This window comes from Cervus elaphus, chromosome 5 (assembly GCF_910594005.1).
Source record: "Cervus elaphus chromosome 5, mCerEla1.1, whole genome shotgun sequence".
Lineage (NCBI taxonomy): Eukaryota > Metazoa > Chordata > Mammalia > Artiodactyla > Cervidae > Cervus > Cervus elaphus.
The window spans coordinates 17,047,046-17,064,292 of NC_057819.1; the positions used below are offsets into that span (position 1 = coordinate 17,047,046).

Here is a 17,247-nt window from a genome sequence, read left to right on the forward strand (position 1 = left end):
ATTACTATTCTCCCAGGCACTTGAACCTTCTGTCAAGTGGCACAGCATCAGGAAATGCAAATGAGTCACTCACTTAAAAAAAAAAAAAAAAAAAAAAGCACATAATGTAATCCAAAGGCAAAGGGGCCAGGATTGCTGATGATATACACTGTTTGGTTACACAAATGAGAGTTGGGTACATACCTGGAAAGGAAGATATCTTTCCTGATACTTCTTACTGATACAACAGAACTTCTCTTACTGAGGGAAACTGTAAAATGATAACGTCTAAAGATGAATCTAAAAGATCAATCTACCCTTTATTGGAAAACTGGCAGCTTGCTGGCAACACAATATTGTAAACATGTGTTGTATCTCAAGTTTAAATATTTGAAATCAATATTCCTATTCGGCCCACCCACAAGGCAAGACATGATAAATAACTTCCACCAGAGGTCAAATGTTATTAATGAGTTCATTTTCTTCACTCCAACTCCTGCTCCTCTGATTCTCTCCCCACTGTTCAGAAACACAGAGCCCTCCAATCCTTGGTGCTCAAGCACATGACCTTGACAAAGAAATATCAGGGCAATGTAGCTTTGTCTCTTTATAAAGCTAAACACAATCCATTTAAGGAACTGTCCTTATTTCTTAGAATTTGTCCTTCTGACTGATTTAGTGTTTAAACATCCTTTGTTTCCAGAAATGATGCTGATGAAAAGGTATGTTTTCTACCCCTCACTCCCACTCCTTCCTAGGCACCCTAGTAAGCTGGCAACCTTTGGGTCTTCAAAACTGTCTTGAAGCTTTATTGAGCCATGAAATCTGAAGTTGAAAGATCACCTCTCTAACCTTCTTTCCTGTCGAAACAAAGAGGGCCTGATACTGATCGCACACTGGGTTGACCAGCTGCCAAATAACCCTATATCTAAAAAGGATTCTCTCATATCAGTAGTTACAAGGTGCAAAAGAACTCTCCCCCATTAAAGGGTATTAAGTGCCCCTATCTGAGCTAAGAGATTCTATAGGTGTGACCACACATCTTTAAGGCTGGGCTTTATATAAAGAAAATCAATTTGCTTTGCTTTGATTTGAATAGAGATTGAGAGGAAATCCATGTTTAGAGAAGATGTTAGGAGTCTCCTTTACCCAGTGAAGAAGGCCAAGCTCTTCCAGCCTAAAACTTTAATCTTGCCCATTCCCAAAGACCCATTGTTAAAGAAAACAAATTCATTCTTCCTACTCCCTCTCTTTTCACCCCTTCCCTCAGGCCCACCACAGGTTTGTTTCAAACCCTAAACCCAGAGAATAGTGTGATATTGTTGTTCTTGAACCATTCAGCCATTGGGCAACAGCACTTCCATTACAAATACATATTTAGGAAAACTAAAGGGTCACACCACCCAAGAAATTCACAGGCCTGTGCTGACAGACTAAAGTGAGGAGAAAGGAGAAAACATTTGGTCTAAAACAGGACAACTTAACCTTGCGGAACTGAAAGTAGCTTCAGTCAAAAGGCAACTTTGATGTCAGGAAGCCTGAGCCAAGACTTCTGTCTTTTAATGTGTGTGTAACAAACAGAATGATCTCTGTTCGTTTCCAAGGCAAACCATTCAATATCACAGTAATCCAAGACTATCCCCCACCCAGTAACGCTGAAGAAGCTGAACAGTTCTATGAAGACCTACAAGACCTTCTAGAACTAACACCCAAAAGAGATGTCCTTTTCATTACAGGGAACTGGAATGCAAAAGGAGGAGGTCAAGAAACACCTGGAGTAACAGGCAAATTTGGCCTTGGAGTACAGAATGAAGCAGGGCAAAAGCTAACAGAGTTCTGCCAAGAGAACGCACTGGTCATAGCAAACACCCTCTTCCAACAACACAAGAGAAGACTCTACACATGGACATCACCAGATGGTTGACACCGAAATCAGACTGATTTATATATTTTGCAGCAAAAGATGGAGAAGCTCTATACAGTCAGTAAAAACAAGACCGGGAGCTGACTGTGGCTCAGATCATCAACTCCTTATTGCCAAATTCAGACTTAAATTGAAGAAAGTGGAGAAAACCACTAGACCATTCAGGTATGACCTAAATCAAATCCCTTATGACTATACAGTGGAAGTAAGAAACAGATTTAAGGGACTAGATCTGATAGACAGAGTGCCTGATGAACTATGGACGGAGGTTCGTGACATTGTACAGGAGACAAGAATCAAGACCATCCCCAAGAAAAAGAAAGGCAAAAAAGCAAAATGGCTGTCTGAGGAGGCCTTACAAATAGCTGTGAAAAGAAGGGACGTGAAAAGCAAAGGAGAAGGAAAGATATACCCATGTGAATGCAGAGTTCCAAAGAATAGCAAGGAGAGATAAGAAAGCCTTCCTCAGCAATCAATCCAAAGAAATAGAGGAAAACAATAGAATGGGAAAGACTAGAGATCTCTTCAAGAAAATTAGAGATTCCAAGGGAACATTTCATGCAAAGATGGACTCAATAAAGGACAGAAATAGTAGGGACCTAACAGAAGTAGAAAATATTAAGAAGAGGTGGCAAGAATACACAGAAGAACTGTACAAAAAAAGATCTTCATGACCCAGATAATCACGATGGTGTGATCACTCACCTAGAGCCAGACATCCTGGAATGTGAATTCAAGTGGGCCTTAGGAAGCATCACTACAAACAAAGCTAGTGGAGGTGATGGAATTCCAGTTGAGCTATTTCAAATCCTAAAAGATGATGCTGTGAAAGTGCTGCACTCAATATGCCAGCAAATTTGGAAAACTCAGCAGTGGCCACAGGACTGGAAAAGGTAGTTTTCATTCCAATCCCAAAGAAAGGCAATGCCAAAGAATGTTCAAACTACCACACAATTGCACTCATCTCACACGCTAGTAAAGTGATGCTCAAAATTCTCCAAGCCAGGCTTCAGCAATACGTGAACCATGAACTTGCAGATGTTCAAGCTGTATTTAGAAAAGGTAGAGGAACCAGAGATCAAATTGCCACCATCCGTTGGATCATCAAAAAAGCAAGAGAGTTCCAGGAAAACATCTACTTCTGCTTTACTGACTATGCCAAAGCCTTTGACTGTGTGGATCACAACAAACTGTGGAAAATTCTTCAAGAGATGGGAATACCAGACCACCTGACCTGCCTCTTGAGAAACCTGTATGCAGGTCAGGAAACAACAGTTAGAACTGGACATGAAACAACAGACTGGTTCCAAATAGGAAAAGGAGTACATCAAGGCTGTATATTTTCACCCTGCTTATTTAACTTATATGCAGAGTACATCATGAGAAACGCTGGGCTGGAGGAAGCACAAGCTGGAATCAAGATTGCCGGGAGAAATATCAATAACCTCAGATATGCAGATGACACCACCCTTATGGCAGAAAGTGAAGAACTAAAGAGCCTCTGGATGAAAGTGAAAGAGGAGAGTGAAAAAGCTGGCTTAAAGCTCAACATTCACAAAACTAAGATCATGGCATCTGGTCCCATCACTTCATGGCAGATAGATGGGGAAACAGTGGAAACAGTGACTGACTTTATTTTTCTGGGCTCCAAAATCACTGCAAATGGTGATTGCAGCCATGAAATTACAAGACGCTTACTCCTTGGAAGGAAAGTTATGACCAACCTAGACAGCATATTAAAAAGCAGAGACATTACTTTGTCAACAAAGGTCTGGGCTATGGTTTTTCCAGTGGTCATGTATGGATGTGAAAGTTGGACTGTAAAGAAAGCAGAGTGCCGAAGAATTGATGCTTTTGATCTGTGGTGTTGGAAAAGACTCTTGAGAGTCCCTTGGACTGCAAGGAGATCCAACCAGTCCATCCTAAAGGAGATCGGTCCTGGGTGTTCATTGGAAGGACTGATGCTGAAGTTGAAACTCCAACACTTTGGCATCTGATGTGAAGAACTGACTCATTTGAAAAGACCCTGATGCTGGGGAAGACTGAAGGTGGGAGGAAAAGGGGATGGACAGAGGATGAGATGGTTGGATGGCATCACCAACTCGATGGACATGAGTTTTAGTAAACTCCGGGAGTTGGTGACGGACAGGGAGGCCTGGCATGCTGTAGTCCATGGGGTCACAAAGAGTCAGATACGACTGAGTGACTGAACTGGAACTGGAAATAACCAATTTTTTTTTAAAGTACTATAAAAAACACATTAAAAAACAAGAGATGGAAACTGTAACATCCTGGTTTGACTAGGTATTGGTAATTCCACTATATCGTTGATTACATGCTTACCCTTTATGCCTAATTATTCTGCAGAACCATTAAAACACAATCTTCAAATATTTATCATTTCTACATATCAGGGTATATTTTATCATCACATTGGATTGTTTGGGAATATTCAGTTCTCCTTGCTGACAGCTCCCAGGGCTCGGTCACTTGTTCACAACCAGAGTTGAAAGAAAGTTGACTATGTCATGTTTATCAGCATGACCCATCAAGAGGTATAAACTGTGAATGCCTCATTTTCAAACAAATGGTTAGAGTTATCAGAGAGCCAGATCACTCTGCAATTGATTTCTGCTCCGTAATAGGTAAGTGATTGTATACATTTTATGTCCAATACTTTTGCAAATTTCCAAAAGTTTAAGAAAAATAATCCCTAGCTTGTTTTCTGTACATCTCCTACTACAGTAATTACCATTAACAAAGACTTTTAATGACAATTACTTGCATTTCCCTGATAGCTCAGTTGGTAAAGAATCCACTTGCAATGCAGGAGACCCTGGGTCGGAAGATCCCCTGGAGAAGGGAAAGGCTACCCACTCCAGTATCCTGGACTGGAGAATTCCAAGGACTGTATAGTCCATGGGGTCAAAAAGAGCTGGACATGACTGAGCAACTTTCACCTTCAAGGACTACTAAGTTTCCATTTGTTACTGACCTCCAAGTACATTAAACCTGTTCAACAGGTAATCTCACAATTCCTGATAGGGATTTTGCAAGATCCTTTCACTCTTCTCTGGTGGGAATTCACACCCAGCCAACCTGGGTGATACTGGACCAATCTGGGACCACGTACTAGGAACCCAGCCTGCCTGCAGTACATCATCTAACAAGATCCGAGTTTTACTGAACTTTGATTTTCTCCGTACTGACAGGGAAGAAAGTATACCAGTTCAGGAGGAGACAATAATCAGATGACTAGGAGACAGAAAAGTCTGTCATATTTTGGAGAGAGAGAGGGGAAAGAAAGGGAGGCAAGGGGAAGGAGGGGGAAGAAAAGAAAAGAGAGGATTAACCCAGCAGATTGTTTTTACAAAACTAGCAGATTCTTTAACAAGCAAAAAGCAGACAGAGAGGAAGGTAAGAAAACCCATCTTCTTCCTCCCAATCCCCTTCTCTGAAAATGCTTATACAGAAAACTGAACCTAACTTTCCTCCTCTAGCTGCCCAGGGCATAGGTACACACCTGCAGAAGCAGGGGAGAAAATATTCTCACTATGTTGTTCTTCTCATGGAAAAGTAATAAAATCTTTTCACTACTCCATAAATCTCAAAAAGGGTTATCTCCTATGGGTTTCCAACTGCTAAATGGTAGTGATTATCACTTAACATGCTATAATGCTCTTTATTTATAATCTCCTTACAATTGTTTTCATGAGAACTGAGACAGGTTGGAACTGTTAGCTATCTGCCATTCTCTGAGGTTCTAATAAGGGGAAGTGGGTGACATCTCTGCTCAGGCAATATGGTCCACCTGTGTTCACTAACAAAAATACCCTCAAGCAACACTCTGACTAAAAAGCTTAAATAAAGACAATGGAAGGTGAGAAACTCAACAGAGCTAAGATTCACAAGTACCCAAAATACAGAGACAATATGTGGCAGTGGCAAGGAAAATGATAAATGGATTTGGGATAACATACAATAATTCCAATGAGTGTGTGTGTGTGTTTGTGTGTATTTAGGAGCAGGGCATGCCATGAGGCATGCGGGATCTTAGTTCCCTGACCAGGGATCAAACTCATAGCCCCCTACGGTGGAAGCACACAGTCCTAACCACTGGACTGCCAGGAAATTTCCAAATTATATTTTATATAGTAAATTTTGAATATAAAAAAAAACTTTTAAAACCTATTTTAGATCTATAAAACATCCTATTTAAAGGAAACATGTATTTTACCCACCACCACTGATCAAAAATACCAAAAAAGTTTTAATTCTATATCCATACTTGACTTGATCTAGATTGCAAATTACTGACTGTTTATAACAAAAAGGACTTTTCACTTAAAACAATGCCAAAAATTCCTCCTCAACTGCTTTACACATTTGAGCTCTAAGAGCACAAAGCTCTGGGGAGAAGATTCTCTAAGAGAAGAAGAGCTACAGCATTCTCAAGTGAGTAGAACTGAGGGCCATTATCTCCTTGACCAAAAAAATCAGGGCTGAACCACTGAGCAGCAAATAAACCTGAGTTATTTGCTCCTGGGCTTCCCTGGTGGCTCAGAGGTTAAAGTGTCCGCCCGCAGTGCGGGAGACCCGGGTTCAACCCCTGGGTCAGGAAGATCCCCTGGAGAAGGAAATGGCAACCCACTCCTGTATTCTTGCCTGGGAAAACCATGGACGGAGGAGCCTGGTGGCCTACAGTCCACGGGGTCACAAAGAGTCGGACATGACTGAGCGATTTCACTTTCACTTCACTTATTTGCTCCTAGGCTCACTGCCTGAAGGGAATGTTGCTACCGTCTGAAGAACTGAAAAAGGCAGTTTGCAGCACTGGAAAACAGAAATCTGAAATGAAAAGCAGTCCCATCTCCACCAAGGGCTCTGAAGAGAGTAACTCCAGATGCAGAGACCTTACGCTTTTTCTTGTTTGTACTGTGTCTTCACTGTGATGCGGGGCCTCTATTTTCTCTAGTTGCGGCACACGGGCTTCTCTTGCTGTGGTGCACCGGCTCAATTGCCCTACAGAATGTGGGATCTTATATCCCCCACCAAGGATGGAACCGCTGTGTCCCCTGCACTGGAAGATGGATTCTTGACCACTGGACCACCAGGGAAATCCCAGGACCTTACTCTTTATTCCCATTTATTTTCCAAGCAATGACTCTGGATCATGATCCAGTTCTCCAAACAGGCTTTCTAATCACAAACACATATTGCCAGCTCTATTAAGCCTTCTGATGCTTCTCCATCAATGGCAGAGGTCCTCCACCAAGGGTGATTCTGTCCCCCAGGGAACACTGGGCAATGTCTGGAGTTACTCTAGGTTGTCACAACTGGAGGGGAGGCTACTTGGCATCTAGAGGGTAGAGACCAGGGATGCAGCTAAACATCCCACAACACAAAGGACAGCCCCCACCACAGAGAATTCTCTAGACTAAAATGCTAGTGGCTCTGACTACCTACCTATGCTTCATTTTATTTCTAGATGCCTGAATTTATTAAGATCACTAATGCAAGACATGGGTTTTTGAATCCCAGATGGTAAAATTTTGTATAATTTAACTTTTTTTCCTGTACTTTAATCTACTAAATCCAATACCTAAGTTTTCATGCCTGTATCCTAATTGTAAATAATTTTTAGTGGCTCAGACAGTAAAGAATCTACCTGCAATGCAGAAGACCCAGGTTCAATCCCTGGGTCAAGAAGATCTGTTAGAGAAGGAAATGGCAACCCACTCTAGTACTCTTGTCTGGAGAATTCCATGGAGAGAGGAGCCTGGTGGGCTACAGTCCACAGGGTCAGAAAGAGTCAGACACAACTGAACAACTAACACTTTCACTTTAAAACATAAAATTCTTTGATACTCTCATTATTAATGTAATGATCAAGTAGAAGAGATTATAAACACCTAATCTGAGGGGAGGACAACCAATGCTGAGGCTGAAAAACCCTGACCTCACACAACATAAACAGCCTGTTTTCCCAAGAGCCTGAACCTGAAAGAAGTTATGTCAAATAGGCCTCAAGTCTATGGAACAGAGAGGTGAAACTCTGGCATGCAAAGAGTTAACACAACCTTGAGCCTTTTCCAAATATAATAATACCCACCTTTCCCCCAAGGAACATGAGAAGGAAAAAGAAAGGCAATTTTATATGTTGCCCTTTATAAGGACTAAACTCTCAGAGCTGGGGGTATTTTGAAGAGCAGGCCCTCCCCTTAATTTCTGCATTTTAACTAGAATCAGTAATATTCTAGAGGAAGAATAAAAGCCCAAGTTCCTGAGGATTTGTACAGGTCACCAAGTAATTCAGTTGGGAAATAAGTCTTAAAATCTAAGTCGATTTTCTCTTAGACTCACCCTTTTTTGCATAGTTGACTTGAAAATTTACATTTTAGCATGTGCCAACTTGATGAAGTTTTTAAAATCTAATTTTCTTTTACTTTGTCATCTTTTTTCTAAAGTATTCTCATTCTTGACCTCAATAGCTACCCTCTTGCCTTGCTATTAGCACATGGGATACAGCTTAATAATAATTAACATGTGGAATACAGCTTACTTTTTACCAAAAGTCCAGGACTTAGAATTGACATTTTGAGCACTTGGTTCTTAATGCTTAATGCTTGGTTCAAATGCTCTAGTGATTAATTTTCATTGCACTGCATATGAAGTAAAGGAATGAGATAAATAAGGTTTCATTTCATCAAAATATTTAAGATGAAAAAGAGAATGTAACAGAAGACAATCAATTAATAAGCAAGGAAAATGAAGGGAAAAACAAAGTAAGTATTTTCCCCTTTTTTTTAACCAAACTACAAGAATGTTCCTTAAAATGTTTTGTACAGTATTAACAAGTATTTTACATAAAAGGGTCCCAGGTCAAGTAAGTCTGGAAAATAGCTCTGTGACCCATCCCCACCCACCCTGCAGAGAAATAATTTCACAGCTGGCAGATAAAGGTTTCAGAGTGTCACTCAACTTTATCCCATATTGTCCAAACTTATGAGGACCTCAGAACACTTTGTAGTATAAGTTCAATTAAGTTATCTTATTCTATTTTGTTACCATCTTATTTGAGTTCATTTTAGCAGCTGATCCAAAATCCACCAGCTTGATGTGTCCAGTTCGGTCAATAAGGATGTTCTCGGGCTTGATGTCTCTGTATGGAAATTAAGGCCATAAATTAGTATTGTCTTCTCCATGCCAATCATCAAGCAACTGCAGACCTAGGATCATGATTCAGCCAAGAATCTTAGTGTCTATGGTTTTGCCATACAGACCTCCCTACTGATGGACATATGTAATAAGCATTTTACAAAATAAATTTAAGCAAAAGAAAGAGAAAGAATAGAGGGAGGGAGGGAGGGGAAGGGAAGCAGAAAAGGAAAGGGAACAAATACATGTTATTAGATGGATTAGTTCTCCTCAATATACACATTTTATATTAGAAAAACTAAGGCCACAAGAAGCTAGGGGGTTTGCTCATGGTCATATGGCTAGTAAATGGAAAAAAAACCAAACTCTATTCAGGATTTTGTGGTTCCTGGTCTAACCAGCATTCCATTCCCACAACATTCTCAGATGCTCATAAAATTTACATTTTAGTGAAGATGTAAAGAAACACTTTCCAATTGAGGATTTGGGAGAACACCTTTGTCTATTACTAACGGGCAAGGTCAGAAGTACAACTATATTGTCTTCTGTTTCTGTGTGGTAGGCTGCTTCCCTGTGCAAATTAAATTTGGTTTTCCTACCATAGCACCCAAAAAATCCATGCAAGAGCTCCTCTTATTAGCCACATTAACAGATCTTACTAGCAAATGTAAGAAGACTACAATTTTAGATCTATTTCATTGTTGAATGGGTAAGCAGAAACGCCTGCCATTTTGCACAATTTGCCTTAAGCCAATTATTGGTGAAGACTGGCTAAAAATTGGATGAAGAATTATTTTGATGCTGAAATCACTCACTCCATTTTAGGAAGTCTTAGGTGATACAGATAAATTCTCAGTAGACTACCAGAGTCTCACTTACCGATGTACATATCCCATCTGATGAACGCTGTGGACAGCCAAAATCAGTTCAGCTAGGTAAAACTGAATCATATTTTCATCTAATTGGTCTTCATATCTATTCAAAAGTGACAGCAAATCCCCTCCAGGCTGATATTCCATGACCTGTACAGAATGCCAAAGTTATTCATTCTTCATACACCCTCCCCCCCAAAAAAAAGGAAATGTTCTCAATTAGATCCTCGAATACTGCCTGACATGTTATAATTACAATGTCTTCACAAAACTATGAAGATGTGTGAGACACGCTGTAAGTCTCATGTAGGATGAGGTCCCTGCCCTAAGGAAATTACAGCCGTTACCCAAGAGAATCAATACAATAAAAGACAACTCCTAAACACAGTGTTTGCAAGGCAAGTTTGAAAAGCTGAATTAAATCCACCCACTCACCCACCCACCCAGGTCGACACCCCAGACAGTCCCTAGGATTGATTAGATGCACAGCATAGATGGAGACTCCTGGAGGGCAACAAACCCTTTTGCATCCTTTCTGCATTCCTCTTGGTACCAGGCAGAATATAGGAGGTAGACAATAAACATGATACAATCTTTTCCTTAAACAGTTTGGAAGGTAATCTGATGGTTTCTGTTAAAAATTTAACTCTCAAACAAGGGCTCTGTGACAAGCTAGAAGAGTGGGATGGGGAGAGGTTGGGGAGGGAGGGGACATGGGCATACATATGGCTGAATCTTGTTGTATGACAGAAAACCACAAAATTCTGTAAAGCAATTATCCAATTTAAGAATTTTTTTTAATTTTTAAATGTAAACATATACCCTTTGAACCAGTAATTCTACTTCTGACCATTTATATCATAGGAATTTGCAATAGTTTGTCAATAAAGAGATTCACTGCAGAATTGTTTGTAATATGTGAAAAAGAAACCCTGGAAATCAAATAGCCATCACTAACAGACTGCTAAAATATGATATATCTAAACAATAGGTTAAGATGCAGGTATAAAAAATGAATGAATGTGACTTCCCTAGAGGTCTAGTGGTTAAGACTTCACGTTCCAGTGCAGGGGGTGCAAGTCTGATCCCTGGTTGGGGAGCTTAGATCCCACATGCCTTGCAGCCGAAAAAACAAAACGATATTGTAGCAAATTCAATAAAGACTTTAAAAATGGTCCACATACCCCCAAAAAGGAAATCTTAAAAAAAAAAAAAAAACAGTGAATGGATTTGATCTAGTCATTCTGCCATGGAAAGCTACCCATGATAAGTGATGCCTTAAAGAGGATACCCTGATGCTGGGAGGGATTGAGGGAAGGAGGAGAAGGGGACGAGAAGATGAGATGTTTGGATGGCATCACCGACTAGATGGACATGAGCCTGAGTAAACTCCAGGAGTTGGTGATGGACAGCGAGGCCTGGCGTGCTGCGATTCATGGGGTCGCAGAGTCAGACACGACTTAGCGACTGAACTGAACTGAAACAGGATACAGTAAAACTTTTTATGATTGAAAAAGTATTTATTACACTTGTTTTTACATATATAGGGAAAAAAAACTGGAAGAATATAAAGTACAGCCTTAGAGAAAATGTTTCATTAGCAAAAAATGTCTTCCACCCAAAGAAACCAAAATTCTTCCACCTCCTGATAACAGATTGACATTCCAGAGGTAACCTGAGGCTTCAAGACTCGTCCCCAGCAGGTTTCAAGTCTCAGCCTAGTGACTCTCTGCCTTTCAGTTTTTTGGGGTTTTTTTTTGCCTTTCAGTTTTGTCCTCTGTAAAATGGGGATAAGACTGTGCCTAGCACCCACAAGATCCTCCACTACCGTTCAAGTCCTTTCCTTGCCCTGAATTCATGGCACCATCCTTTCCACTCTGGCTAAGAGAAACTGGGACCCATTTCGACCATCTCTGCAATCATGCCAACCCTTCCTAAGAGCTTAGGAAGCTGTCCTTTGCTCCTTCTGTCCTTTGCTCTGATTCCCCATTTTATCTATATATCTATATAAATGTGTGGGTGTGTGTGTCTCTCAAGTTGACTCAAACCCTTTCTGGAAAGAGGCAAGTTCTTAAAAACTTTGAAAAAACACTATATTTCTCAAAGGCTTCCCAGGTGGCACTAGTGGTAAAGAACCTGCCTGCCAATTCAGGAGACCTAGGAGATGCGGGTTTGATCCCTGTATCAGGAAGATTCCCCGGAGAAGGGCATGGCAACCTACTCCAGTATTCTTGCCTGGAGAACCCCATGGACAGAGGAACCTGTCAGGTTATAGTCCACATGGTCGCAAAGAATCAGACATGACTGAAGCAACTTAGCACACACGCACACAAATCTCTCAAACCACTGCATTATAGAAGCCAACTACAGGATGTGAATTCTCTCCATCCTCCTCCAAATTCCTGTTTGCTTTCAGTCCAGAATTAGAAGAAGGCTCTAGTCAAGTCAGACATGGAGCAGCTGCATATGTCCCCAGAGGCCTCAGGCTGGTCAGTACAGTCTCTGCCCAACACCAGGTCAACTGACACTGGGGACCTCAGGAAGAGCCAGAAACTTGCATGTCCTCCCCAAGGGCCCCTCATCACCTGGCATCTTACACGTAGCAGATACTCAACCAGATACTGGACAACTTGAAGATGAGATTTCCATTATGAACTAATAAAGACAACAATGCTGAGAATGAGCATCAGCTAAAATGCAGACTTTATTTCCCCCAAATTCTAGGCAGATGTAAAGCTGCTCATCCCAGTCCTTGAAGAGCCCACAGAGGCACCTGGCTGCCTACTGCTCACCCACACATCCCAACCTGGTTCTCCACACGCTCTGGGCATGTGGGGGAATGTTAATTTTTAACGTCTGTTTTAAAAATATGTACTGCCATTAAAAAGGTCTTAAATATCCACACGCAAAAAAAAAAAATATTGCAGATAATAACAGAAGTACTCATGCTTTTAGAACCAAAATGTCTTAAAATAAGAACAATGCGTATTTATGACGACATGGTGCACTTACAAATTTTCTGATCTGGCTCTATTAAAGATGTGAAGAAAATAGAATGGCTTGCTAGTTTAAGACTGGGAAAGTCAAACACAGAGCAGCTGCTGGCCACTAAGATTCTATCTGCGGAACTTCCCTGGTGATCCAGTGGCTAAGACTCCACACTCCCATTGCAAGGGGCCCAGGTATGATCCCTGGTCAGGGAACTAGATCCCACATGCACTAATTAAGAGCTCAAGTGCTGCAACTAAAGATCCTACATGCTGCAACTAAGGTCTGACACAGCCAAATAAATATTTAAAAAAAAAAAATTCTATCTGTAATGACAATGAAAAGTAGTTCAGACAATCAGAACCATCTCTTAGAAAGGCAAAAACAAATATAAGCTTTGCTTCTATTCAGAAAATCCAAATTCCTGAGCTGAAAATCCCTGCCCAAACTAGATTAGTCTTTTCTACTGGTCAAACAACTTTCCATTTCTTGAAAAGGGCTCATTAAGAAAATAGGCAACAAAAATGACAACAGGTACTAGGCAGGAGGCTCTGCAACATGAGGTCAAGAAAGATACACTAAACAACAAAACTCCTTATCAAAGAACCTAATCAAATTTGACCCTCCAAAGATTCTGGACTGCCAGAAAATTACTGAACATCCCAACCATACACCATCAGAAGAACTTAGTTTAGGCACTTACTGGCTAAATTTGGCTACCCACAATGTTACCCCCATCCCCAAACTATCCTATTGAGGTATAGTCACTCATCCTGGGATGAGTGGAGGCCAAGGGAAGACAGCTTGTGTGTGGTGATACGAAACTTCATCAATCTTGCTCTTGAGTCTAAAGAAATGATAAAGAACCAGGACTTGGACACTTTCAGAAAACACTTTTAGACTTTCAAGTCAGTTCAGTCACTCAGTCATGTCTGACTCTTTGTGACCCCATGGACTGCAGCACGCCAGGCCTCTCTGTCCATCGCCAACTCCCGGAGCTTGCTCAAACTCATGTCCATCAAGTCGGTGATGCCATCCAATCATTTCATCCTCTGTTGTCCCCTTCTTGTCCTGCCTTCAATCTTTCCCAGCATCAGGGTCTTTTCCAATCAGTCAGTTCTTCACATCAGGTGGCCAAAGTATTGTATTCAGCATCAGTCCTTCCAATGAATATTCAGGGACTCATTTCCTTTAGGATTGACTGGTTTGATCTCCTTGCAGTCCAAGGGACTCTCGAGAGTCTTCTCCAACACCACAGTTCAAAAGCATCAATTCTTGAGCGCTCAGCTTTCTTTATGGTCCAACTCTGACATCCATACATGACTACTGGAAAAACCATAGCTTTAACTAGATGGACCTTTGTCAGCAAAGTAATGTCTTGCTTTTTAATATGCTGTCTAGGTTTGTCATAGCTTTTCTTGCAAGGAGTGAGTGTGTGGATCACAATAAACTATGGAAAATTCTGAAAGAGATGGGAAAACCAGACCACCTGACCTGCCTCTTGAGAAACCTGTATGCAGGTCAGGAAACAACAGTTAGAACTGGACATGAAACAACAGACTGGTTCCAAATAGGAAAAGGAGTACGTCAAGACTGAATATTGTCACCCTGCTTATCTAACTTATATGCAGAGTACATCATGAGAAACGCTGGGCTGAAGGAAGCACAAGCTGGAATCAAGATTGCCGGGAGAAATATCAATAACCTCAGATATGCAGATGACACCACCCTTATGGCAGAAAGTGAAGAACTAAAGAGCCTCTGGATGAAAGTGAAAGAGGAGAGTGAAAAAGCTGGCTTAAAGCTCAACATTCACAAAACTAAGATCATGGCATCTGGTCCCATCACTTCATGGCAGATAGATGGGGAAACAGTGGAAACAGTGACTGACTTTATTTTTCTGGGCTCCAAAATCACTGCAGATGGTGATTGCAGCCATGAAATTACAAGACGCTTACTCCTTGGAAGGAAAGTTATGACCAACCTAGACAGCATATTAAAAAGCAGAGACATTATTTTGTCAACAAAGGTCCATCTAGTTAAGGCTATGCTTTTTCCAGTGGTCATGTGTGGATGTGAGAGTTGGACTATGAAGAAAGCAGAGTGCCGAAGAACTGATGCTTTTTTTTTTTTTTTTTTAATTAGTTGGAGGCTAATTACTTCACAACATTTCAGTGGGTTTTGTCATACATTGACATGAATCAGCCATAGAGTTACACGTATTCCCCATCCCGATCCCCCCTCCCACCTCCCCCTCCACCCGATTCCTCTGGGTCTTCCCAGTGCACCAGGCCCGAGCACTTGTCTCATGCATCCCACCTGGGCTGGTGATCTGTTTCACCATAGATAATATACATGCTGTTCTTTCGAAACATCCCACCCTCACCTTCTCCCACAGAGTTCAAAAGTCTGTTCTGTACTTCTGTGTCTCTTTTTCTGTTTTGCATATAGGGTTATCGTTACCATCTTTCTAAGTTCCATATATATGTGTTAGTATGCTGTAATGTTCTTTATCTTTCTGGCTTACTTCACTCTGTATAACGGGCTCCAGTTTCATCCATCTCATTAGAACTGATTCAAATGAATTCTTTTTAACAGCTGAGTAATATTCCATGGTGTACATGTACCACAGCTTCCTTATCCATTCATCTGCTGATGGGCATCTAGGTTGCTTCCATGTCCTGGCTATTATAAACAGTGCTGCGATGAACATTGGGGTGCACGTGTCTCTTTCAGATCTGGTTTCCTCAGTGTGTATGCCCAGAAGTGGGATTGCTGGGTCATATGGCAGTTCTATTTCCAGTTTTTTAAGAAATCTCCACACTGGTTTCCATAGTGGCTGTACTAGTTTGCATTTCCACCAACAGTGTAAGAGGGTTCCCTTTTCTCCACACCCTCTCCAGCATTTATTGCTTGTAGACTTTTGGATAGCAGCCATCCTGACTGGCGTGTAATGGTATCTCATTGTGGTTTTTATTTGCATTTCTCTAATAATGAGTGATGTTGAGCACCTTTTCATGTGTTTGTTAGCCATCTGTATGTCTTCTTTGGAGAAATGTCTGTTTAGTTCTTTGGCCCATTTTTTGATTGGGTCATTTATTTTTCTGGAATTGAGCTTCAGGAGTTGCTTGTATATTTTTGAGATTAATCCTTTGTCTGTTGCTTCATTTGCTATTATTTTCTCCCAATCTGAGGGCTGTCTTTTCACCTTACTTATAGTTTCCTTTGTAGTGCAAAAGCTTTTAAGTTTCATTAGGCCCCATTTGTTTAGTTTTGCTTTTATTTCCAATATTCTGGGAGGTGGGTCATAGAGGATCTTGCTGTGATTTATGTCGGAGAGTGTTTTGCCTATGTTCTCCTCTAGGAGTTTTATAGTTTCTGGTCTTACATTTAGATCTTTAATCCATTTTGAGTTTATTTTTGTGTATGGTGTTAGAAAGCGTTCTAGTTTCATTCTTTTACAAGTGGTTGACCAGTTTTCCCAGCACCACTTGTTAAAGAGGTTGTCTTTTTTCCATTGTATATCCTTGCCTCCTTTGTCAAAGATAAGGTGTCCATAGGTTCGTGGATTTATCTCTGGGCTTTCTATTCTGTTCCATTGGTCTATATTTCTGTCTTTGTGCCAGTACCATACTGTCTTGATGACTGTGGCTTTGTAGTAGAGTCTGAAGTCAGGCAGGTTGATTCCTCCAGTTCCATTCTTCTTTCTCAAGATTACTTTGGCTATTCGAGGTTTTTTGTATTTCCATACAAATTGAGAAATTATTTGTTCTAGTTCTGTGAAAAAAACCCATTGGTAGCTTGATAGGGATTGCATTGAATCTATAGATTGCTTTGGGTAGAATAGCCATTTTGACAATATTGATTCTTCCAATCCATGAACACAGTATGTTTCTCCATCTGTTTGTGTCCTCTCTGATTTCTTTCATCAGTGTTTTATAGTTTTCTATGTATAGATCTTTTGTTTCTTTAGGTAGATATACTCCTAAGTATTTTATTCTTTTTGTTGCAATGGTGAATGGTATTGTTTCCTTAATTTCTCTTTCTGTTTTTTCATTGTTAGTATATAGGAATGCAAGGGATTTCTGTGTGTTAATTTTATATCCTGCAACTTTACTATATTCATTGATTAGCTCTAGTAATTTTCTGGAAGAGTCTTTAGGGTTTTCTATGTAGAGGATCATGTCATCTGCAAACAGCGAGAGTTTCACTTCTTCTTTTCCTATCTGGATTCCTTTTACTTCTTTTTCTGCTCTGATTGCTGTGGCCAAAACTTCCAACACTATGTTGAATAGTAGTGGTGAGAGTGGGCACCCTTGTGAATTG

At 40.7% G+C, this 17,247-nt stretch overlaps 1 protein-coding gene across 5 annotated transcripts in view; it reads right to left on the bottom strand.

The window, feature by feature from the left end:
• Window positions 1-17,247, bottom strand: part of CIT (citron rho-interacting serine/threonine kinase) — a 172,055-nt gene that overhangs the window by 123,348 nt on the left and 31,460 nt on the right. For all 5 annotated transcript variants that reach the window (XM_043901815.1, XM_043901816.1, XM_043901814.1 and 2 more), the window contains exons 6-7: window positions 9,941-10,083; window positions 8,972-9,065 (exon numbers count right to left, since the gene is read on the bottom strand). In XM_043901815.1, coding sequence (XP_043757750.1) covers window positions 8,972-9,065; window positions 9,941-10,083 — 237 coding nt within the window. The remainder of the gene's footprint in view (window positions 1-8,971; window positions 9,066-9,940; window positions 10,084-17,247) is intronic.